Genomic DNA, 24138 nt, shown 5'->3' on the forward strand with positions numbered 1-24138 from the left:
TTTAACTTGATGGAATCTAGAGTTTCTCAAATTACTTGGCTATCAATTCTTTTCTTGGTCATGCCTATTAATGTGCAATGAATTAGCGTATCCCAGACAAACTTTGGGGAAAGATGCATGAAGTACATGTGTACTTCACTCGAGAGCTGTTCCTAAGGCTCCCAGATATATAACCTGTTTGCCCACAGCCAGAGAAGCAGCTCAGCGCTCCCTTAGCCCTACTAGGGGAGAAATGGAGAAAGAGAGTCACAACTGAATTCCAGAACAAGAAATGGCTGAAGACCAGGTCTGGGTTGATGGAGCTAACTTCAGTCCTACTGGACTAGCCTTTCTTACTTGCTGGTCTGGGATCTGGGGCTGGAGCCGGGGAATCTCAGGGAAGGTCCTCCAGCTCCTGTGATTCTCAGTTTGCTCTGCTGCTGAAGAGGGATGAGAACTGGCTTCGAGAATCTTAGGTAGCTGATAGGAGGGAGTGTATGTGAGAGCATTGAATTAAAATGCTCTGTGCAGCGGGGAGGTTCTCTGTACAGTGTCCAGCTGACCTGAAGCTTCCTGAGAAGAATATTAAATCCACAGACAGTCTGGGCTGCACAGGCCTGCCAAGGCTGGTTTCTCCAGCCACCCCTCTGCACTGATGGGGAAGCTGAGGGCCAGGCTCTGGGGTCCTGGCATCTGGCATCAGGCGTGGTAGAAGGAGTAAAGGTAGGGAGCAGGAGGAAGAGAGAAACCAGAAGTCGGCGGTGGGGGCAGGGGGGCAGGTAGAGGAAGGAGGAGAGGGTAAGTCACACGTCTGATTTTTCCAGAGCCTGAGGAGAAAAACAAGCACAGCGAGCTAAAAGCGGGATGACAGCCGAGGTCCTGGTCCTGGCTTTGTGGGCTCCACTCCCAGTGTGGTTTCCTCATCTCTCTAGGGATGAGGTTCTAGCTCTGGCAGCTAGGTGTCTCCAGACCCACGAGGTGGCCCTGAGACAGAGAGACCTGGAGGGCTGAGGGAGTGAGGTCAGAGAGGAGGATCTCTGGCTTATCCCCTGGGCTGACCAGACTCTGGGACCAGAAGCAGTGGCTTACCCCAGGTCATGTCTAGCCCCTGCTTTGGCTGGTTCGGGCCCTGGCACTGCCAGCCCGATGGGCCTCCAGCAACCCCCTTTCCAGCTGCCCACCTTTCCCTGTTGATTCCCAGGGTCTGGCCCACTTCAAAGTCCCCTGTCCCCAGCCCCCTGTCTGACCTTCAAACAAACCTAGAATGGGACATTGTAGAGACTCAAGTATCATTCGTTCAGGTCCCCTGCCTGTTTTAGAGGACAGGTAAACTGAGGCTAAGGGAGGGTCTGAGCAGAGGCGAGAACATCTGGGGAAAGCTACCAAGTCAGGACCAGGGGGCTTGTCTCTTTGTCAGATGACCTCAGCAGCACTTCCCCTGGAAAAAGGTCAGGACTTCCCTGATTTGAACAGAGAGAATAGGGAGGGACGGAAGGACTCCTTTTGCTTGTTCCCCGGGGCCAACTCAGGGAAGGCGCATCTGGGGCCTTCCATCACCCCATGGGTGATCCTGCATGGCCCAGGCCCCCAGGCCTCAGGGCACACACCCTGGCTCCCACCTCACTCCTGCCTTCCGCCCTTCCTGGGACAAGACGAGAGGCTCTTGCTGTCTTCTTCAGTAAGTCCTCAAGAGGGAGCCATGACCACAGGCGTCATGGAGGGCCCAGGCCCCGGGCCCTAGCTGGCGAGGAAGGAGACCTCCGTGGGGGTGACAGAGGCCAGGGGGAAGGCAGGGGAGGCGTCCGTCCCGAGAACCCGGTACAGCAGCTCCTCCTTCTCCTGCTGGAGCTGTTGTCGCAACTGGGACTCCTTCTCCAGGGCCTCGCGGGCGAGAAGCAGGTCCTCCGAGAGCTGTCTGTGGGTGCAGACAGAGGCCCCTGTTGCCAATGGGAAACAGCCTGGCAGCGGCTGCACCAACCAGCCCATTCCTCTAGGGGGCCTTCCACAGAGGGGCCGCCTGCCCGCATCAGGACCCCCACCACCCTGTCGTCCCCCTGGACGGAAGAGGTCATTGGATCCCTTGACAGAGCAGAGTGGCCCTCACAGGTAGACAGCTCTGGGTTCGGATCTGCCCCACCACTTAGCTGTGTAACCCTGAACAAGTCCTTGACTCCTGCCAAGTTTCAGTTTCCTCATCTGTAAAAGGGGAGTGATAACAGGTGGACAGGCTCTTAGAGTAATTATGAGGCTTAGGTGAGATAATACGTAAACAATTCAATGAATTATGTCTGACACATGATTGTGGCTCTCATTTACCAAGCCTTTAGAATGGGTTCCTTCATTCGTATATACTCATCACCCCAGCTAGACATTTCCTGTCCCCTCTTCCTGTATTGGGCTTTGGAGTGGAGACGACTCAGCCAGGATGGGGACAGATATCAATCAGGACACTAAGACTGAGGTTCCTGGACAGAGCTGGTCTGCTGGGATTCTTGACTGTCAAGGAAAGAGGGAGCCACATTCCCCAGAAAGGCCTGGGCCTGCCTGTCGGTCCATTTCCCAGATTCTCCAAGACCCTTCCAACCGGAGATGGTGACCAAATGGTGGCAAGGGGAGACGGGGGCAGGGGGCAGCTACCTTGAAAGAACCATCTGGTTGCGGGCCCGGACATGGAGGTCCTCGTTCTCCTGCTGCAGGGTGGAGATTTTTTCCTCCAACATCAGATTTTTTTCTTTCTGTAACAAATCAGATGGCACTCAGAAAGCCACTGACCTCACATGGCACAACGGATGCCATCACCTCCCTCTTATCTGTGGTCACTGAAAACACTGACTCAGTCTGGGCTCGATGTTACATTTTGTGAAGCAGTAAGATTACTTTAAAAAACACACCCGAGGAGTGAACACAGAGCTGCCAGTTTTTAATTTTGCCACGTGAGATGTAGCAAAAAAAAATATAGCTCCTCCCATCTAATGTCTCCATCAGTGCATAAGGGAGGGATATTTTTGGTTCTCCGAAGTCAGGATATAATCTATATAAATAAAATTACATGTGTCTGTTAGGCTAGTGCACAAAAATGGTTGAACAAAATTCACAGGGAGCGTCTGAGATGGTCTGATTAGAATACAGGTTGTGCGGCACCCACAAGTAGGGAGATTTCTTCTGGAGTAACATAATCTCCCTCTGGATGCCGCCCTAGGTTCCTGAGGCCTCCCTTCTCCTGGAGACAAAGCCATCAGTGTGCTCAATGCCCATCACTCCCCAGGCCTGTCCTTGATGATTCTGGCCTCCTTTCTGTCTGATGGTTCAATCTTGCCTTCTTCCCCACCCCCTACCTGGCACGTAACACCTGCCAGCCTCTCCCAATTAGCCAGGGTACCCCTGGGGTCACCCAAGTTAGAGCAGCAGGAATAGCCCAGAAAAGCCCAGGGCCCATATGAGAAGGGGCCCATCCTTGACCCAGACCGGCTGCAGACCAGCCTCAGCTATCTCCAGGGCTGGCGTGGGTGGCAGGTCCACGATGGTATGGCTTATGCGGGAACCTCCTCAAAGGGCCTTCCCTCCACACCCTTTACAAAGAAAACGCTCAGAAAGGCCAAGCCTGAGGCTGCGTCGCCCCCCAGCTGCCAGGCACAGACCACTGTTTCCATGAGGATCAGCCGCTTGTCCAGCTCATGAATACGCTCGTTCTTCATCTCGATGACAAAGTGTAAACTCTCCAGCTCCTGCTCCCAGAACTGGCTGGGGCTCCCATAATCCTAGACATGGATGCAAAATCATCTCATCAGACCAGCAGGCAGGGAGAGAGGGGTACGGGCTACCTGCTACTCTCCCATTCTGCCTCCAAATCACTGTCTGCCTCTCCCCAGTCACCTCCTTTCCTTGGGGCTCACGGTAAGTGCTTAACATGCTCCATTTCCTTCCAGCCTAATAATACCCTCAGCCGCAAGCCCCGTTCCCACCTTAGATGAGGAACTGTAGTTCAGAGCAGTTAAGTTGCTCGTGCTAAGGGCTAGATATCCCTCTTTGCACCTAGTTCCTTCCGAATCCAGAGCCCAAGCACATCACGACCCCCATGCTTCTCTCTCAGCCTTACTTTTCCCCTCAGTGACGCGGGGACCCTCTTTCTTCCAGGTCCTTGTGAAAGTAAGAGTGTCAGGTCTAGCCCTGGCCTTGAAGAGGACTCGGATTTTCCCAGTGCCCAGACCCTGACCTCCCTGGAGATTCGAGAATGAAGAGCTGCCAGCTTAACTGCCACCTGCCTGGATGTGTTTCTTATAGTCTCGGCTCAAAATGGACTCTTCTACCCTCTTCATCTTGGCCTGGAAGACCTCCAGCTGTGAGGACAGTCCATCGATGGTCTCCTGGAGAAGGGAGTGGGAGGGAGATGGCCAAAGGCTGATTCATAAAGGCTGGAGGTGGACTTCTCATCCCAGAGAGGGCACGGTTTGGGTTCTTCCATGAATCTTCACCCTGCCCTACCCACCAATGCAGGCTTGATTTGCTTCAACCGCTTCCTGAAACATACCAGCCCCATCTCTGCTCATAAAGCCTTTAAGGACTCCCAGTGCACTTGGGGACCATGTCCGGGTGTTCCAGGCTGGTGGTGTTAGCTCGACATTGAAAGCCCACCCAAGCTGGACTCTGTACTTCCTCAGTCTTCCCTCTCCGTCCTCCCATTGCCAAGTATATCCTTGCCTCCTACATTCCCCTTCCAAGAGCTTCCCACATCCTAACCTTGCCCAATACCTTCACAATAGAGCACACCTTTCATATGGCTCATGGGCCCCACCACCTGGCCTTTGCCTCCTCACCAGCCTTAGTTCCCTGGTTACTCATACTCTTCATCCCAGGGGGATCTTGGACTTTTTTCAGTTCTATAGGTAATCACATTTCCCCCTCTTCTCTATGTCTTTAAGCACACTGGGTTTTTTTTTTTTTTTCTTTCTACCTAGGGCACTCCTCTTACCCTTCTTCATCAGAATTCCAACCCATCCTTCAGGTTCCAGCTAAGGTTTCATCCCTCTGGGAAGGCCCTGACCTGGTAAATTGACTCAGATGCCTTCCTTCGTGCTTCCGAAGCTCCCCGTGTATTCACCTGCCAGCCCGGTTGCACCATGGTACCTGGCCCATGAGGTCGCCAAGATCCTCCAAGCGCAGTTCTCAGAGAAATAGGCCAACCCTGATCTCATACCAAGTTCTCTGGAGCTAATAGCTCAGTCACCACATTGAGGGGCTGGATACACAGAAGACACTCACCTCTGTCCCTCACCCCTAAGTAGAGGCCAGGCGGCTTTCCCGCAGGTCCTCCCCTCCCCCGCAGAGATGGCCATGAGTTCCCTCTCACCTGCAGGGTCGCCTTGGCCTCCTGAAAGGAGTGGGTAAGGCCTTCCTTCTCCTGCTCATGCGAGGCCCGGAGGACTGTTAGGGAAAGGAGACCTCCGTGAGCTCAGACACCCAGGCACTTTACCCTAAAGCCTTCTGGCAGGCCCCATGAGGCCCAGAGAACCTGGGTGATCAGCTGGGGCCCACAGGGGCCAGGGGGCTGGGGATGGTCTTACTCATCTTTCATTTGCTGGGCGTGCAGCTGTGCCAGAAATATAGTAGAGATTTAATGAAAGCTCATGGAAATGGAGACAGATGATATCTTGGGAGGAGCTGTGAGCCCTACCAGATTGCGGGACGCACCCACGCTGCACTCTCAGAGGCTGAGACCCAAAGACCCTGCGGCAAGCTTGCTCATCTGACTCGCTGGCCATGACTGTGCACAGGGCCGATGTTTTGCAAGCTGGGTTACCCAAACTTGGAAACCATTAAATCATTATTTCTCAAACCAGGGCAGAGAACTGCAGTAAGTACATTTGCTCTGGAGCCAGGAAATCTACTTTGTTGTCGTTCTGCTTCTTCCACCACCGAGGAACCTTGAGAGGATCACCTCAGATATTAAAACGTTCTACTGCAGGCACCTGGGTGGCAGAGTCGTTAAGTGTCTGCCTTCTTTATTTTATTTTATTTTATTTTATTTTATTTCATTTCATTTCATTTTTTCAGTGTTCCAAGACTCATTGTTTATGCACCACACCCAGTGCTCCATGCAATCTGTGCCCTCCTTAATACCCACCACCAGGCTCACCCAACCCCCCACCCCCTCCCTTCCAAAACCCTCAGTTTATTTCTCAGAATCCACAGTCTCTCATGGTTCATTCGTCTCTCCCTCCGATTTCCCCCAACTCCCTTCTCTTCTCCTTCTCCCAATGTCCTCCTTCTGCTCAGGTCCTGATCCCAGGGTCCTGGGATTGAGCCCCACATTGGGCTCCCTGCTTGGTGGAGAGCCTGCTTCTCCCTCTCCTGCTACCCTTCCTTGTGTTCCCTCTCTCTCTGTCCTTCTCTGTCAAATAAATAAATAAAATCTTAAAAAAAAAAAAAAAAGTTCTACTGCGTCAACTGTGACATGAGTTGTTCTAAGGGATGACCCAAGGATGACGTGAGGAAAGGACACACAAGGGCTCTCCAGACTGGGTAGTGCTGTGCAGATTTGCTACTATTCCCCCAAATCAGTGTCGTTATATTTCTTATCCCACCTCCTCTACAGAGGCCCTTGTGGAAAATTCCAATATTGTCTCAACCAAAAGAAGACAATAGGGGAAGTGACCAATCAATGGGTGGGATGAGAAGTAGGACAGAGAGGACAGGAAAAAAAAAAGTGTCATATGACCAAAGGCCCGGGTAGTGGGCCTGTGTCTCAGTGGGCCCTGACAGAAAGAAAACAACGTTCAGTCACATAAATGTGATAGAGCTGTCCAAAACTCAAGAGATCAGCTGTATAAAAATGACAGGCTGAATTTTTTCCAATTATGGGCCAAATCTGTTCATTTGCCGATCAAGACAATTTCTGATTCCAGGTAAGCTGGAGGATGTACACTCCATACAGTTTGTCTACTCAATGTAGCTATAAAACCCAGGCAGAATGGATGGAATAGCTAATTGCAGACTCTGAACAGTAAATGGTGGCAGGGGGATGTAGCAAGAAGACCAGAATCTGAAGTAGTGTGAACCAAGAGTTTTAAACAAGACTCAGAATCTCGTGTTTTCAAATATTTCAGGATATCATTTATAATTACTCAGCATGCAAATCCAAATGGCTCAGCATAAAAATCCAAAATGGCTCAGCATACAAAGAAGCAGGAAAATCTCAACTTGCCTGAGAAAGACATTCAGCAGATGCCAACACTGGGATGCTACAGATGTTGGAATTATTGACATAGACTATAAGACAGCTGATACAAAAATGTCTCATGAAGTAAGGGTGAGCACTCTTGAAGAGGATGGAAAAATAGAAAGCCCTAGCAAATATATAGAAGCTATTAAAAAGAACCAAAAGGAAAGTTTAGAACTAAAAAATGTAATTAATTTAAAAAAACAACAACAACTCACTGGGTGGGCTCAATAGCAGAATAGAGATGACACGGATAAAGAGGCAGTGAACATGACTATGGATCAACAGAGATTATCCAGTCTAAACAACTGAGAGAAAAACAATTGGGAAAAAATGGGCAAATCCTCAGGGACCTATAAAACAATCCAAAAACATCTAACATTTGTGTATCAAAGTCTCAGAAAGAGAAGAGAAAGAGTGTGGTACAGAAACTGTATTTGAAGAGAGAATGGTTGAATGCTTCCCAAATCTTGCAAAATATAAACCTACAGACTAGAGACACCTACTGAACCCCAAACAGGGAAAGCCCAGGGAAATCCACACCCAAACACATCTTTTTTTTTTTTTTTTTTTAAGACTTTACTTATTTATTTGTCAGAGAGAGTGAGAGGGCACAAGCAGGGAGAGAGGCAGGCAGAGGGGGAGGGAGAAACAGGCTCTGCCCTGAGCAGGGAGCCCAATGCAGGACTCAATCCCAGAATCCTGGGATCATGATCTGAGCCAAAGGCAGATGCTTATCAACTGAGCCACCCAGGCAACCCCAGACACATTATTTTTGAAAACTAATGACAAAGAAAAAATATAGAACAGACCCAGACAAAAACAATGCATTACTTAGAGGAAACAACAGTTTGAATAACTGTGAATTTCTTATTAGAAACCTTGGAGACTGGAGAGAATAAGAACATAAATAGGGAATAAAAACTGCCAAAATAAAAGAACTGTAAATCTAGAATCCCATAGCCAGTGAAAATGTCCTCAGGAACGAAGGTGAAACATTCTCAGAAGAAGAAACACTAAGATAATTTCTCATCTGCAGACCTACTAAAAGAACTGCTTAAAGAAATTCTTCAGATAAAAAAAAAAAATGATACCAAAGGCAACTTCCGAACTTCAAGAGTATAAGAAGAACAATAGAACTGGTGAATGCCTGGGTAATATAATAAACTAGTCTTCTCCTTTTTCTCCCCTCATGCTCTTTAAAATATGATTAATGGTAAATCGACGTTATAAACAGTGTAACGCTGTCTGATGGGGCAGTCAGTGTATGTGGAGGCCCCACCTAAGATCGGTACAACAAAAAGGAGAGAGGATAGGGATCTAGGGGATAGCAGGCTTTCTTTTCTTTCTTCTTTTTCTTTCTTTTCTTTTCTTTTTTTTTAAAGATTTTTATTTTTTTATTTGAGAGAGTGGGAGAGTGGGAGTGCATAAGCAGGGGGTGAGGGAGAGACGGAGAGGAAGAAGCAGACTCCCCACTGAGCAGGGAGCCTGATGTGGGGCTCGTTCCCCAAACCCAGGATCATGACCTGAGCCAAAGGGAGATACACAACCAACTGAGCCATCCAGGCGTCTTGATGGTAGGCTTTCTACATCCCCCTGGAAGCAGCAGAATGTGAATTCTAAGTAGACTCTTAACTATTTTGTAATTCTTAGAGCAATCACACAAAAAAAGAGCTATAGTAAAAAAGACCAGAGACAAGTTAAAAATGGAATACTAAAAAATGTTCAAATACTCCAAAAGAAAGCAGGGACAGGAATGTAGAGCATAAAAACGACAGACCTACATCCAACCATAGCAGTACGAACACAAACTAAATGGTCTAAACATGCTAAAGAAAAGACAGAGATTGTCAGACTGGATCTTTAAAAAAACACCCAGTGGGGTGCCTGGGTTGCTCAGTGTGTTAAAGCCTCTGCCTTCAGCTCCGGTCAGGATCCCAGGGTCCTGGGATGGAGCCCCACTTTGTGCTCTCTGCTCAGCGGCAAGTCTGCTTTTCCTTCTCTCTCTGCCTGCCTCTCTGCCTACTTGTGATCTCTCTGTCAAATAAATAAATAAATAAAAATGAAAATAAAAAAAATTAAAAAACACCCAGCTATGTGCTACTTACAAGAAATTCATTTTACACAGATGTCACATGTAGATCACAAGTAAAAAGATAGAGCAAGCAACATGAATCAGAGGAAAGCAGTAGTGGCTGTATTCATTTCAGATGAAGTGCACTTAAGAATAAGGAATAACATCAGGGATGAAGACACTGGCATTACATAATGATCAAGAGGTCAGTTCTCTAAGAAAACATGACAATCCTAAATGCTTATATTCCTAACAAAGGAACTTTGAGATCCATGAAGTAAAAACTAACAGAACTGAAAGGAGAAATAGACAAATATACACAATTATAGTGAGGAATTTCAACACTCTTTAGCATTCAATAGAAAAAGGCGGCATAAAATCAGTAGAATATCGAAGAACTGAGCACTGTCCGTATCCTGATTTAACCACTTTATGAACTACAACCTACAGTAGTAGAATAAGCATTCACAAGATAGGTCATATCCTGAGTCATAAAACAAGCCTTAACAAATTATAAAAGGAGCAACATACAAACTCTGTTCTCTGACCACAATGAAATCAAACTAGAAATCAGTCACAGAAAGAGAACTACTAATCTCCAGACACTTGTAATTGTTCAATGAGCCAAAGAGGAAGTCTCAGGGGAAACTAGAACATATTTTTAACTGAACAAAAGTGAAAATACAACACATCAGTCTGTGGGATGCAGAAATACAGTGCTTAGGGAGAAATTCGTAGCACCAAATGCTTCTGTAAGAAAAGGAGAAAGGTCTCAAATCAGTAATATAAGCTCCTGGTGTAAGAAATCATAAAAAGAAGAGTTAATGGAATATAAAGGATCCAGGAGAAGGAAATAAACATAACAGGAATCAATGAGATTGAAAATGGACAAATTGAGAAAAACATCAATAAAACCAAAAGTTGATTTTTGGAAAGGATTAATAAAGTTGGTAAACCTTAAGCAAGACTGACAAAGAAAAAGAGAATAGACAAACTACCAATATCAAGAAATTAAGAAGGAATATGACCACAGACACAGAGGATATTTAAAACAATAGTAAGAGATTACTATGAGCAATACGATGCATATAAATTTGACAACTTAGATGAAATGTACCAATTCCTGAAAAACCACAAACTACCAAAACTCACCTAAGGTAAAACACATCACCTGGGAATCCCTATAATTACTAAAGAATTCGAATTTGTACTTAAATACTTTCTGGAATAGAAATGTTTGAGAACAGATGGTTTCATTCACAAATTCTATTGAACATTTAAAAATGATACCGTACAAGTTCTATAGAATCTCTTCCAGAAATGAAAGATGAAGGGACAGTTCTCAACTTATTGCATGGGGCAAGAAAACCTTGCAACTAAAACCAGACAGATAGTATAGAATAACAGCCCTCATGAACACAAACCCCTTCAGTAAAATATTAACAAATCAAGTTCAGCAATACATAAAAAAGAATACATTAATGTGACCGAATAGGGTTTATGCCAGGAATACAAGGCTAGTTCAAAATTTGAAATTCAAATCAGTGTAATCCATGATATTAACCATCCAAAGAAGAAAAATCATACAATTATATGGGTCATAGATCTAAATGTAAAACTTAAAACCATACATATTTTGGAAGACAACATAGAAGATCTTTGTTGCCTGGGGTTAGAATTTCTAAGATATGATACCTCAAGCATAATGAATGAAAGAAAAAATAAAAAATTTGGAACTTATCAACATTAAAAGCTTTGCTTTATAATATACATTGTAAAGGGAATGAGAAAAAAGAACACCCTCCAGCCTTGGGGAGAATATTTGTAAATACAAAGGACTTGCATCCAAAATACATAAAGACCTCTCAAAACTCAACAGTAAGAACAAGCAAGCTACAGAATGGGTAAGAGATTGGAATGGACATTGGACCAGATGATACCCAGACAGTGAGTAAGCACAAGAAGAAATGGTCAACATCCTTTGTCATTACTGAAATGCAAATCAAATCCATGATGAGATATCACCACACACCAGTTAGGGTGGCTATAACTTCAAAGAAAAATTGGCAAGTGTTGGGTAAGAAGGAACAGTGGAAATCCTATATGGCTCATGGGAAGGCAGCATAATGGCCACTTAGGAAACCAGTTTCCCGTTTCCCATAAAGCTCAACATATACTTATTATATGGCCGCTTTATCCTACTCCTGCATTATCTACCCAAGAGAAATGAAAATTTAGGAACACATAGAAATCTGTACATGAATGTTCAGAAGAGGATCTATTCACATTTGCCTCAAAATGGAAACAACCGAAATGTCCTACAAGTGAATGAGTAAACAATGGAATACAACCCAGCAGTGGGGAAAAAAAACTGAACTATTAATACATGTAACTTGGATGAATCTCAAAGACATCACGATGAGGGCTGCCTGGGTGGCTCAGTTAGTTAAGCATCTGACCTTGGTTCAGGTCATGATCCCAGGTCCTGGGAGGGTGTCCCACGTCTGGCTCCTTGCTGAGCGGGGAGTCTGCTTGTCCCTCTGCCCCTCTCCCATTCATGCTCCCTCTCTCTGTCTCTCTCAAATAAATAGATCAATAAAATCTTTGAAAAAAAAAAAAAAGATGCCATGAGGAGTGAAAGAAGCCACTATCAAAAATCAGGTATTACTTTGTTTATAAAACAACCTTGAAAGGACAAAACTATAGGGATGGGGAGCAAATCAGTGGGTGTCTGTGTGGTAATTCCACACAGAAGAATTGGAATAGTGGTGGAATTGAGGACAGAAGGACAAGCCTGAGGGGCACCTGGGTGGCTTAGTCAGTTAAGAGTCTGACTCTTGGTTTCCGCTCAGGTGGTGATCTCGGGCTCCTGTCATGGAGGCTCCTGTCAAGACTCCTTCGTTCAGTGCAGAGTGCTGGGTATTCTCTCTTCCTCTCCCTCTGCCCCTCCCCCTGCTTGTGTGCTTTCTCTCTCTTTCTAATAAAATAAAATAAAATAAAATAAAATAAAATAAAATAAAATAAAATCTTTTTTAAAAAAGGACAGTCTGAGAGAATTTGAGGGAGTTGGAACTATTTTGTATCAGAGTACGGTATGATTACGTGAATGTACACCTGTGTTAGAATCCAAAACAGTCAATTTTACTGTATGATAATTTAAAAAATAAAAAAAAGAGAGAAAATAAAAGACAACAAAGCATCGTCAAAGGTGAAAACCACCACTAGCTTCTCCCAATTATCTATGTGTTGTCCCCTAAACACATAAAATCCTATATTTTCCTTCCTACTATGTTTTTATTTGTTCATTTAACACACACCGGTGTACCATCTAATATAAGCCAAGTGATTTATAAATAGTAATGTAGGAATTCTAACTGATGGGAAGAACTCAAGATAAGCAGTCCCTTCTCCTGTGGGGTTTTTCCATGAGGAAAATTTTCTTATCAATATATTTATAATGCTGAAAATAGTATCAAAGCAATGCATAGAGAACAGAGCTGTTTTCCTACAACAGCATCCTGACAAGGGAAAGGTAGATTTTAGAGATATGAAAAGTGACCTGAGGTTCAAGGTAGCTTCTAGAGATACAGAAACAGAGCTGAGGTTGAGTGACAGGCCCAACATTGCGCAGCACTTTAGAATTAAAACATAGCTCTTCAGATTCCCAGGGCTAGGGCTTCAAATCCATTCCAAAACATTTTGTGCTAATGTTGCAATATGTTTCAAGAATCCTAAAATTGTTCAGACCTCTGTTCTAGTTATTCCATTTCTGGGAATCTAAGGACATATCGTGAAATGTGGGCACATCTTTATGCAAAAGACGTTTAGTGTGGTGTTATTTACAGCAGTTAAAATCTGGAAGTCTAGACTCAAGATATAAGGAAAACTGGGTATGCAATGGCCTAACTTTATCAACATTTACAAGCAGTATAATTATTTGGAAACATGTTGGAAACAATGTTAAATGAGAAGAATAGGATCTAAAATTTTACACATAAAATAATCCTAACTGAGGGGCACCTGGGTGGTTTAGTGAATTGATCATCTGACTTTTGGTTTCAGCTCAGGGCATGATCTCAGGGTTGTAAGATTGATCAAGCCCCAAGTCGGGCTCTGCATGGAGTCTCCTTGAGATTCTTCCCCCTCCTACTCCCTCCCCCCTGCTCCTCCCCCTGCTTGTGCTCTCTCTCTCTCTCAAATCTATCTATTTAAAAAAATAATCCTACCTATATTTTTAAAAGACAGTTCTCAAGAAAGACCATGCAAATACCAATGATGAAAGGAAATACTGGTATAAGGTCTGTTTCAGTAACATTAAAAATGTACCCAATGGGGTGCCTGGGTGGCTCAGTGGGTTAAGCCTCTGCCTTTGGCTCAGGTCATGATCTCAGGGTCCTGGGATCCAGCCCCGCATCGGGCTCTCCACTCAGCGGGGAGCCTGCTTCCCCCTCTGTCTCTGCCTGCCTCTCTGCCTACTTGTGATCTCTCTATCAAATAAATAAAATCTTAAAAAACAAATGTACCCCAACCTTCTTCAAAGAAGACATACAGATGGCCAAAAAGCACATGAAAAGATGCTCAGCATAATTAGGCATTAGGGATATACAAATCTAAACTACCATGAGCTACCACTCCAGCTGCACTAGGATGGCAACAATAGCAACAATAGCAAGGGAAAATGACAAGGACTGGCAATTGGAACCCTTGGGCATTGCTGGTGAGGATGCAGAGTGGTGCCGTTGCTGTCGCAGACTGTTGGGCTGTCTCTCACAAAGCTGAGCACAAATTTGCTGAATGACCCCACAAACCTACCGCTGGGAATACACCCAGGGAACCGAAAGTGGGTGTCCAAGCAGGTGCTTGTCCTAGCGGCACTATTCACGGTTGCCAAAGGGTGGAGGCAGCCCAGTTGTTCATCAACTTTACAAAGTGTGTTTACGAAGTGTGGCGTGTCCATGCCAATGAGAACGGAGCATGCCTCAGCCATAAAAAGCAATGGACTAGCTTTTAAAATGGGAGGGGAAATAAAGAAATAGTGCAAATGTACAGTGCCACAGGGATATGCCCAGCAAACATCGTGCTGGGTGAAGAAGCTGGACACGGGGGGCCACAGATGGCATGATGTCATTTAGTGAGTGTCCCAAACAGACAAAACCATGGCCAGAGAGTGGACTGGTGGCTGCCAGGAACTAGGAGGCTGGGGAGGGGCAGGGAGTGACTGCTTGGTGGGGACGGCACTCACTGTCAGGGTGATACTGGATCAGGATGGGGTGACAGTGGCAGGGCACTTTGGGTGTATGAAATGTCACTAAGGGTAACTGTCTCACGTGTATTTTACCAAAATTAAAAAAAAAAAAATACGTGAACCTTGTCACACCACTTCTACTAGAAGGTTATTCTAAAGATAAAATCATGAATGTGGCCAGGATTTTACAAGACAGTGTTCACTGTGGAAGTATCATTGCTATTATAAACAATGGCAGAAGTTTGAAATCACCCAAATGCCTAACGAATGGGGCTCAGTTAAATGAACAAAGGCTGACACTGGAAGGCAGTGTAATTACTAAAACTTCTGCTATAGAAGTTTAATGACAAGATGTTAGTAGAAGTCAAAGTGAGAACAATTTATCTCCTCTCCAAAGTCTGTGTGTGATGTATGTAGATGAATATCCCAGGTACACACACACACACACACACACACAATGAAAGGGATCTATATCAAAATAGTAACAGGGACTAGTTCTGGTGGAATTACATACAATTTTAATTTTCTCAATAAGAAAGTAATAAGTACTAAAAATTGTTCACTAAGTATCTTATGAATTATTAGCTAAGTCTTATCTATCTGTGCATCAAATCATTTAATTCTCATAAAGACCCTATGAACAAAGTTAACCCAATTCTTCAAGGGTACACAGCCAGTGAGAGTCAGAGGAGAGGCTGGGATCCCAACCCAGGGACTGTACCTGGAAAGCCTGAGGTCCTAACCATGACACTCTAAGATCATTTTGTTTAACCCATAGAGTCTAAACTTTTATGATGGTCACATCGCATTATAAAAGGGAAAAAAAGTATTTGAAAAAAATAACCTAACTATAAATTTTAAGACCTGTCATTGTTGTAGGAAAGGAATATAGATATTTAAAAATTCTATTTGTCTAGATTTTTCAAATTTCCTTTAAGGAATATGAATTGCTTTTAAAATGGAAAGGGGAAAAAAAAATCTCTCCACTAAGGTTAGACAAAGCACGATGTCAGTTTTAAAGTTATGTCCAAAAGGACAAGTCCAAGGACCCTGAAGACTCCAGCCCTGAAGCAGCCAACTCTTTGTGAACCAGAGGCATGAGGGGGCAGCCAGAGGCAGGGGGAGGGCCCAGCGGAGGGAGGGAGGGGCTAGAGACAAGAGGTGGGAGCCAGTGGGAGTCCCCTTGTGAACTTGGAAGGTGGGGACAAAAGAAGGGGCCCTCCACACCCTTGGTAGCCAAGAATCTCCATCCTTACCTTGCAGGGTCTCCTCATGCTCTCTTTCCAGGACTCTTCTCTGTTCATCTAGCTTCTCTCCAAGCTCTAGCTTCCTGTCCTCCTCCGCCTGAGGACAGGAAATAGTCCACAGCATGAGAATGAGCAGGTTCAATGCAGCCCCTCTTATTCACACACCAGCCCCTGGAGCTTCGTAGAGGTTGGTGATTAGAGTCCCATTCCCATCATCTGAGCGGTGGGAATGACCTGAGCTCAGAGTGGGCAGAAGACCATCAGGACACAGCAGGTGTCGCTGACTGCCTTCTTTAGATCTTAGAAGGGGGCTCCCAGAGAGCTGTCTAGGTGGGAGGAATGTAGGAGTCTTCGAATCTTGATGCCCACTCCAGGCAGGAAGTCTTTCTACTGTGTTAGCGTTTCCCAATCTTGCATTGCATACGATGAATATAATGAATTATATGCAAGCAACTACAAATATTTATTCAAAAGATAAAGAAATTCCTTCTTGATAAAGGCATAAGAGGTAGTTAGAACACCAAAGTCCAAAGGTGGTCCTCATTCTGGCATAGGGCAAGGTTGGCTGAGCAAGAGGAAGAGAGAAGGGTTGTGTGTCACCTGGTCTCACCTGTTGTGCCCATTTCTTCCTGTCCTCTTCGTGTTGCAGGAGAATTCTGGTTATCTCCTTCTGGTACTCCTCAGCCTCCTCAGATGCGCAGAGCTGGACGGCTGGGGCTATGGGTGAGGAAGCAAAAATTTCACACAGAGCCAGGGTGAGGCCAGGGTCTTCCCTATGGGAAGCCAGGGCGAAGGGGTGAGAACTCCAGGCTCCCCCTCAAGAATGGTGTCAGTTGGGAGCAACCTCCAGCGGCAGCCACTCACATCTCTCTGGCTTTGGAGACACTCCTCAGTGTGGGGGCTAGTGGTCTCATTCTGCCCCCTATGATCTGCAGCAGAGCTGGTAACTCACAGGACGGACTCAGCCCATAACAATGCTCTTTGCTCGCACAAATATCTAAAGTAAAAAAAGGGGGGCACCTGGTTGGCTTAGTCAGTTAAGCGTCTGCCTTCAGCTCAGGTCATGATCCCGGGGTCCTGGGATCGAGTCCCGCACTGGGCTCCCTGCTCAGTGGTGAGTCTGCTCCTCCTCCTCCCTGAGTCCCCGACTTTGGTTTTCACTCTCTCTCTCTCTCAAATAAATAAATAAAATCTTTTAAAAAATGAAGTAAAAAAAAGTTGCCAAGACTTAATAACTGAGCAACATTTACTTCATACACAGATTTCCAAGTTTTCTTGAAGAAGCTGAAGGCCTGGCAGTGTGTACCTTCACACCAACCAGGACCCAAAGCCGAGGCACAGCTGTCTCCTGCTTCATCCGGGATGGGGCTCTGCTGTTTGCCACAGACCTTGCCTGTCTCTCCTGAGGGGCCACTTCACCACCCACTTTGCCTGCTGGGACCTGTGAGTGTCTGAGTGTGGGACCCCTGAACTTTAGCATCCCCCCCCCCACTAAAATGGAGGCAGAGGGGCTGCTGTGAGTGGGAAGCAGATGCAAACAGGAAGTCTAGCCCTTGCTTATGGAAAATCCAGAAACGGGCCCTGCCGATGCCACTCTGAGTCCAACAGGCTCTGGGTGTGCCCTAAGGCATGACCCACCCTCTCTGAGCCTCAGTTACCCAATATGGGAAATCGAGATAATAGTAACACCTAGCCCACAGGACTGTGGAGATGATCAAATCAGGAAATGATGGTGACAGAAATAACACCAGCAAGGTAAGGAATACTGAGAGCTTACTGTGCCCAGGAACATGCCAGCCTTGTTCCAGGGGCCACACAGGGAACACGCAGTCCTCACAACAACCCGGTGTGCTGAGGACTATGTTTATCCCCATTTCACAGATGAGGAAACTGAGGGACAGAGAAGTTATGCAACTGGCCCAGGATCACACCATTCATAGTCCGGGGCCTGGGCTGGAACCTGCACAGTCTGATCCCATGGCAGGACCTCCTGATGGCCACCTCACCCTGCCTGCTGATGCACACAGAGCAGGAAGCATCATGCCAGGCATTTAGAAATAGCTCAATAAATGTGCTGCTTTGTTTACTGAATGCTCTCTGGAGAGTCATTATTGCTCCCGACAACCATTAGAGGGGTGGCATCACGGATGTAGTTGGCATTGTCATTAATGGTCATATTATTTTTGCAGAGCACCAGAGACAGGGTTGGCAAAGAGCATGAGGAAAAAGCTGAGGAGTGGGGCTGCTAGCCAGGAAGCCAGCCCTGGGCTGCTTGTCAGGATGGGGGTTGGAGGGAGCGAGTCAATGCCCTGGGTCCTGGGGGACAGCCGTGGTCAATTTCAGAAAACCCCAGACTCTTACAAACCATTGGGTTCAGAGTCCCAAATGTTGGTCCACAAGACCAGTACCTGGACTAGCGCTGGCCAGGGAGAGGCTTAGAACAAAGACAGACCATCACCACCAGGACGGAGTCTTCAACCCCACTCCCAGAGACTCTTGCTGAGCTGGTCTGCAGCAGGGCCCCAGAATGTGTATCTTTGAAGTTCTCCCAGGTAATTCTTGTGCACAGGCAGATCACAGAATCTCTGAATTCGGGTCCAGTTGCTTATCTGGTACTTAAACGTCGTCTACAATGGCCCTGCCAGTCTCCAGTCTGTAACTGAACCCTTTCAGAGATGGAGAGCTCATTTCATTACTAGGTAGCTCTGGCGGTTTTAAATCAACAATCACACAAAACATCCTTTGAGATTGAACTGAATTCTGCCTGCCTGTTTTTGCCACCTTGAGGCCTTTGTACTGACCTCTGGGTCACACTGAACAAGGCTTATCTTTCTTCTCTCTGAGGGCACTGCAGACATTTGGGGAGACCTGTTGTGTTTTATTGCAACATCTTCTTTCCAGGTAGAACATCCTTTGCTCCTTTAAGTCCTCCTTACAGTACTGGGTTCCAGATTCCTCACCAGCCTGATCTGTCTCCACTGTTCTCCCTCCAATTTTTCTGGATTCTCCTGAAAAGGTACTTTCCAGAAATAAACTCAGCACCCCAGGTGTGGTATCAGTAGCCAGGAAGAGGCAAGTACAAGTCAGGAGTATCACCTCCTTGATTTTAGACATGATACTGTTATTAATGTAACCTACCTAAGATCTCATGAGATAATTAAATAGCTGTATCAGCTTTGTTGATTATAAAGTAGGAAACCTCATGGAGGGTAGGGAGGGCATTTATGGGGCTGGCTACTCACCTGTATCCCCATTGAGGGGACCTAGTTCCTGTGGCTCTGGTCTGGGTGGCTGATCTGGTTTTTGGCACCTCTGGAAGAAATGAGACAGCAATGAGGTAAAGGTAGAGGGTAGGAGGTCAGTGTAAGGATGGATGCTATAGTAGGATCCTTCCAAAGGCAAGACAGGACCAACATCCAGCTATGCCAGACCTTGCCTTGGATCTAGTTACTTAGGCTGCCTCCCTCACTAGCCAAAGGCAGCACTCCCTCTGTGGGAAAGGGGTTCCCGAGTAGGATTTCTCATCATCGCCAGGGAAACCCTCAGTGGGGAGTTTGCTGCTGGTTGACCTCTCCTTAGATTCTTGTGATTTGTGCCATCATCCATGAGCCCCTCCCCACCTCTTCCGTCTTCCAGCTCTTGGCCAGACCTTTTGCTATTACCCTCAACCCAATTACAGCTGAAACTTTCCAAACTCTAGTTCAGAGACAATGACCCTTTCCTCTCGGGAACTATGGTTACCACGACTTCTTTCCAAGTTCCCTGTATTCGGGGCAAAGCATCAGAACTCCAAGCCGTGGGGTGGAGGGTAGGGAGTGCCTGGGTGGCCCAGTCAGTTAAGCATCCAACTCTTGGTTTAGGCTCAGGTCATGATCTCAGGGTCCTGGAATCGAGCCCAGTGTCACTCCATGCTCAGCTCAAGAGTCTGCTTGTCCCTCTCCCTCCCCTTCTGCTCTTCCTCCTGCGTGTACTCTCCATCTCTCTCTCTCAAATGAGTCAATAAATTCTTGAGGAAGAAGAAGAAGGGGGAGGAGGAGGAGGAGAAGGAGAAGAAGAAGGATGATGATGATGAGGAGGAGGAGGAGGCGGAGGAGAAGTCTAGGCCATGGTTCTACCATGCTTATTAGAGGGGTGTTTTGCCAACGATAAGGAGGTAGTGGTATCTCCCTTGACAGCCGGGGGTAAGACACGATACTCATGATGTACTAGGCACTATGATGTCTTATCCACACTACCTTAGCTGATCTTCAAAATGATCCTGGAAAATAGGAATATCTGCAATTTACAGAAGAGGAGGCTGGGGCTAAGGGAGGTGAGGACTCAGTCAAGGTGGTTAGTGAATAACTGGCAGAGTCAAGGGCTTGAGCCACACCTATGGGCTTTTTCACCAACCTGGGCCAGTACTAGCTGAATCTGTTTAAAGTAGGAAACGGATGCCAAAGGGCTAAATCCCAAAGCAGAGTCAGTGGTTCCCAGATTTTTGAGTTTTGTAAATAATATATATTTTTTAAGATTTTATTTATTTATTTGACAGACAGGGATCACAAGTAGGCAGAGAGACAGGCAGAGAGAGAGGAGGAAGCAGGCTCCCTGCTGAGCAAAGAGCCTGACTTGGTGCTGGATCCCAGGACCCTGAGATCATGACCTGAGCTGAAGGCAGAGGCTTTAACCCACTGAACCACCCAGGCACCCCGTAAATAATATTTTTTTAATAGGAGAGTTGATATGGGTTGACCACCAAGGATTCTGAGAACATTATCTGCAGACTAACACCATCATTTCATAAAATAGAGGACCTTCTCTAACCTTCTAAAATACAGTAAGGAAAGCTCAAGACACCCTTCCAGGAAAGGGGAACTGACATCCTTACCCAATGTTATGCACACACTTAAACCTTTAATTTTCTCATTTTACCCCAGATAGGCCGAAAGTCAGCCAAGGCCTGACACTAGCCACTGGACCAGAATCTGGGATAAAAAATATAAAGTAAGCCATTCTGTAACTTCTAAAGATGTCCTTGGATGTCTTCTTAAAATATATAACACTACTTTTTTTTCCTTTTTAAAGATTTTATTCATTTGAGAGAGCAGAGCAGAGGGAAGAGGCAGAGGAAGAAGGGCCTCCTTGCCAAGCCGGGAGCCCAATGTGGGGCTCGATCCCAGGACCCTGGGACCATGACCGGACTGAAGGCAGACGCTCAACCAACTGATCCACCCAGACATCTCAAAATGTTCCTGAATGTTAACTAGACTTACTGTGGTGATCACTTCATAATATATGCATACACTGAATCATTATTGTACACTTGAAACTAACGTAATGTTTATATTGTCAACTATCCCTTTAAAAAAAAAAGATGCTCTTAAAACAATGAAAAAAAAATTCTAGATCCCATTTTAAGAAACACTTAAAAGGGGCACCTGAGTGGCTCAGTCTGTTGAGCATCGGACTCTTGCTTTCAGCTCAGGAGATGGATCAGGCTCCGGGCTGTTGGGATTCCACACTGGGGGTGGGGTCTCCTTAAGATTCTCTCCTTCCCTCTGCCCCCTACCTCCCTCCCTCTCTAAAAGGAAAAAAAAAAAAAGAAGAGAAAAGAAAAAAAAGTGAGAGATATTAAAAAAAAAAAAATAAGCCAGCCTGTGGAAAGGGTATGAAAATGTTCAATTAACTATACTTCTTACTCTGGTCACAGATTTTTATTTATTTTTATTTTTATTTAAAAAAAAATTTTTTTTTAAAGATTTTATTTATTTATTTGACAGAGATCACAAGTAGGCAGAGAGGCAGGCAGAGAGAGAGGAGGAAGCAGGCTCCCTGCTGAGCAGAGAGCCCAATGTGGGGCCCGATCCCAGGACCCTGAGATCATGACCTGAGCCGAAGGCAGAGGCTTCAACCCACTGAGCCACCCAGGTGCCCCTGGTCACAGATTTTTAAACATCAGTTATCGCATACAATTATTAACAATTTCCTGAACTCAAGAATGATTGAGCTGCTGCTAGAAAGCATGCTTCTGGTTGGGGAAGGAAGGTAAGTCAAGGGCAGGCTTCTACAACCTTCTGTTCCTGCCCCACAGTGCCTGGCACAGAGCGTGGTGCAGCGGGAGCCCCTGGCAGATGGAACAAGACACGGTGCCTTCCCGCTGGCCCTCGGGGGCCGGCACCCCTGACAACGGAGGTCTCCTTCCACCCGGTGAAGGGTGAAGACCTGAAGACTCGGCTCTCTACGCCCACGAGAGAGGGGATGACTGGCCCAGGCCCAAGTCAGGGAAATTGTCAAAGCAAGTCTGGGGAAGTGAAAGGAGCCAGCCTTTGTACCCCGAGGTTTTGGAAGGAGGGAGATCAATAGTTGTCTCATCCCCCATTGCCACCACTGGCTACGCTAACCTGGGGGTGTTTTCATGGGACTGAGAATTCCCAGATTATAGTCCCAGCTCTTCTACAACCCTGGACAAATCTCTTCCCTCCTCTGGGTTCCTGCTCCCTCCTTTGCTAGGTCTAGGGTCAAGAAGGTCTTAGTGGATCCCCGTGGTGGAGGTCAGCCTCTGACCTCTGCTCCTCTCCATAGTACTCACATCTAAGTTTATCACAGAAAACCCAGGGATGCAGGACCTGGTCACACTGTGCCTAAACTCAACATTAGAACCAGGTCTCAGCACAGTAGAGACAGGAGCAGTGTAGTTAAGAACCCCGGGATTCCAGGGGTGCCTGGATGGCTCAGCTGGTTAAGCATCCAGCTCTTGGTTTCAGCTTAGGTCATGATCTTGGGGCTGTGGGATCAATCCCCAAGTCAGGCTCTGGGCTCAGCATGGAGTCTGCTTTTCTGCCTCTGCCCTTCCCTATCTCTAAAATAAATAAATAAATAAAAACTTAAAAAAAAAAAAAAACAACTTTGGGATTCTAGAATCACCCACACCAGGATTCAAATCCTAAATGTAACACTGTGTGACTGCATGGCCTCTCCAAGCCTGGGTTTCCTCAGGTGACCGTTTTAAGGATTAGATGGGATAATGGCCCTAGAGTATCTGGCATATTCTGAGAGCTCAAACATTGCCTGAGTTTATTACGCTCTGTCTGGAAAACAGGGCAAGAACAAAGGCCCTATAGTGCTTTGGTAGCTCTCCCTCAGACTGGCCTGAAGTAAGATCATTGAGCTCATGAAAAACTGTCTTCTGCCAGATCACCACTGCAGAAAGATGAAAAATTCTCCACCACTGGACCACAGGCAGGCCAGGACCCTGTGCTTGAATCCCCAGATCCTGATGAAATGACTCCCAGGATTACAGCTTCCAGCGACGTCCAAGACTTATCACCGGGATGCCTGGGTGGCTCAGTGAAGCAGTCAGACGGTCAGACGGTCAGTGAAGCATCTGCCTTCAGCTCAGGTCATGATCCCAGGGTCCTGGGATAAAGTTCTTCCTTGGGCTCCTTGCTCTGCTTCTCCCTCTCTGTCTGTCTGCTTCTCCCCCTGCTTGTACTCACTCTCTTTCTACTTATATGACTTAAAAAAAAGACTCCCCATCATTTGTCCTCAGGCGAACATCCTCTTCTTTCTCCCTATTTCTTTAATAAATATTTGTAAACATCTCCCTCCAATTATAGTAGTAGTAATAATAGATCTATTTATTAATTACTGGAAAATTACAAAAACTTCCTTATGTTGTACTTTTTCAAATATATTATGAGCCTTTACGATATGGCATTAAGTATGCTGTAGATACATTAATTTGATCGACTCAAATATTACATCTTTGTGAATGAGTTCAATCATTTAACAATCTGCATGAAGACTTCATTTATTTCCATTTCTTAATTCCAAATTATGCTTTCACTAATCACTTGCTGATTTATATGATTTTTTTACCCATCCAAAACCACCGGCTTTACCCTCCGTAAAGGTTCTACCCGTGAATGCACCCACTGTTGGCGCACGACAAGGACAGTTTCATGGCAGCCCTGCCAACAGGGACTAACTAGTATTACTTCTTTAAAAAAATTGGCAAATTTGCTAGACCCAAACCAAACAATCCTGTTGTACTCCTGGCCCTAGTGGGCACATCACTGTGTTCGAGGCCATTCCAAGGCATTCATCCCAGTATGACGCACTCTCCATGGTTCCACAGGCTTCCAGACTGAGCACCTGTCACGTTTCCTCTCTGTCTCTCCCCAGCACTGAGTTAGTCCCCAGCAGCTCTGTGCCTGGGTGCCTGCTTGGACACCCATGTGGGGATCTACCTGGTTTCCTATGTTTCTCCAACGAGGCCAAGGGGACAGGGACAGGGGGCCCTCAGGGGGTCCTTGAAGACAGGGACCATGTTTGAAACCCACTTTGGATTTGTCCCAGCGTCTGCTATGATGTCCAGAAACTATTTCTTGAATGT

At 46.0% G+C, this 24138-nt stretch overlaps 1 protein-coding gene across 1 annotated transcript in view; it reads right to left on the reverse strand.

Annotated features, from left to right (window-relative positions):
- Positions 1 to 12: 12 nt before the first annotated feature.
- Positions 13 to 24138, reverse strand: part of CCDC69 (coiled-coil domain containing 69) — a 36086-nt gene continuing 11960 nt past the window's right edge. Inside the window, 8 exon segments of the mRNA XM_059174079.1 lie at positions 13 to 1894; positions 2617 to 2714; positions 3618 to 3737; positions 4242 to 4343; positions 5327 to 5400; positions 15771 to 15858; positions 16372 to 16478; positions 19004 to 19073. Of these exon segments, the coding sequence (XP_059030062.1) occupies positions 1717 to 1894; positions 2617 to 2714; positions 3618 to 3737; positions 4242 to 4343; positions 5327 to 5400; positions 15771 to 15858; positions 16372 to 16478; positions 19004 to 19073 (837 nt within the window). The 3' untranslated portion in view covers positions 13 to 1716.

The sequence above is a fragment of the Mustela lutreola genome, chromosome 5, assembly GCF_030435805.1.
Source record: "Mustela lutreola isolate mMusLut2 chromosome 5, mMusLut2.pri, whole genome shotgun sequence".
NCBI classification, from domain to species: domain Eukaryota; kingdom Metazoa; phylum Chordata; class Mammalia; order Carnivora; family Mustelidae; genus Mustela; species Mustela lutreola.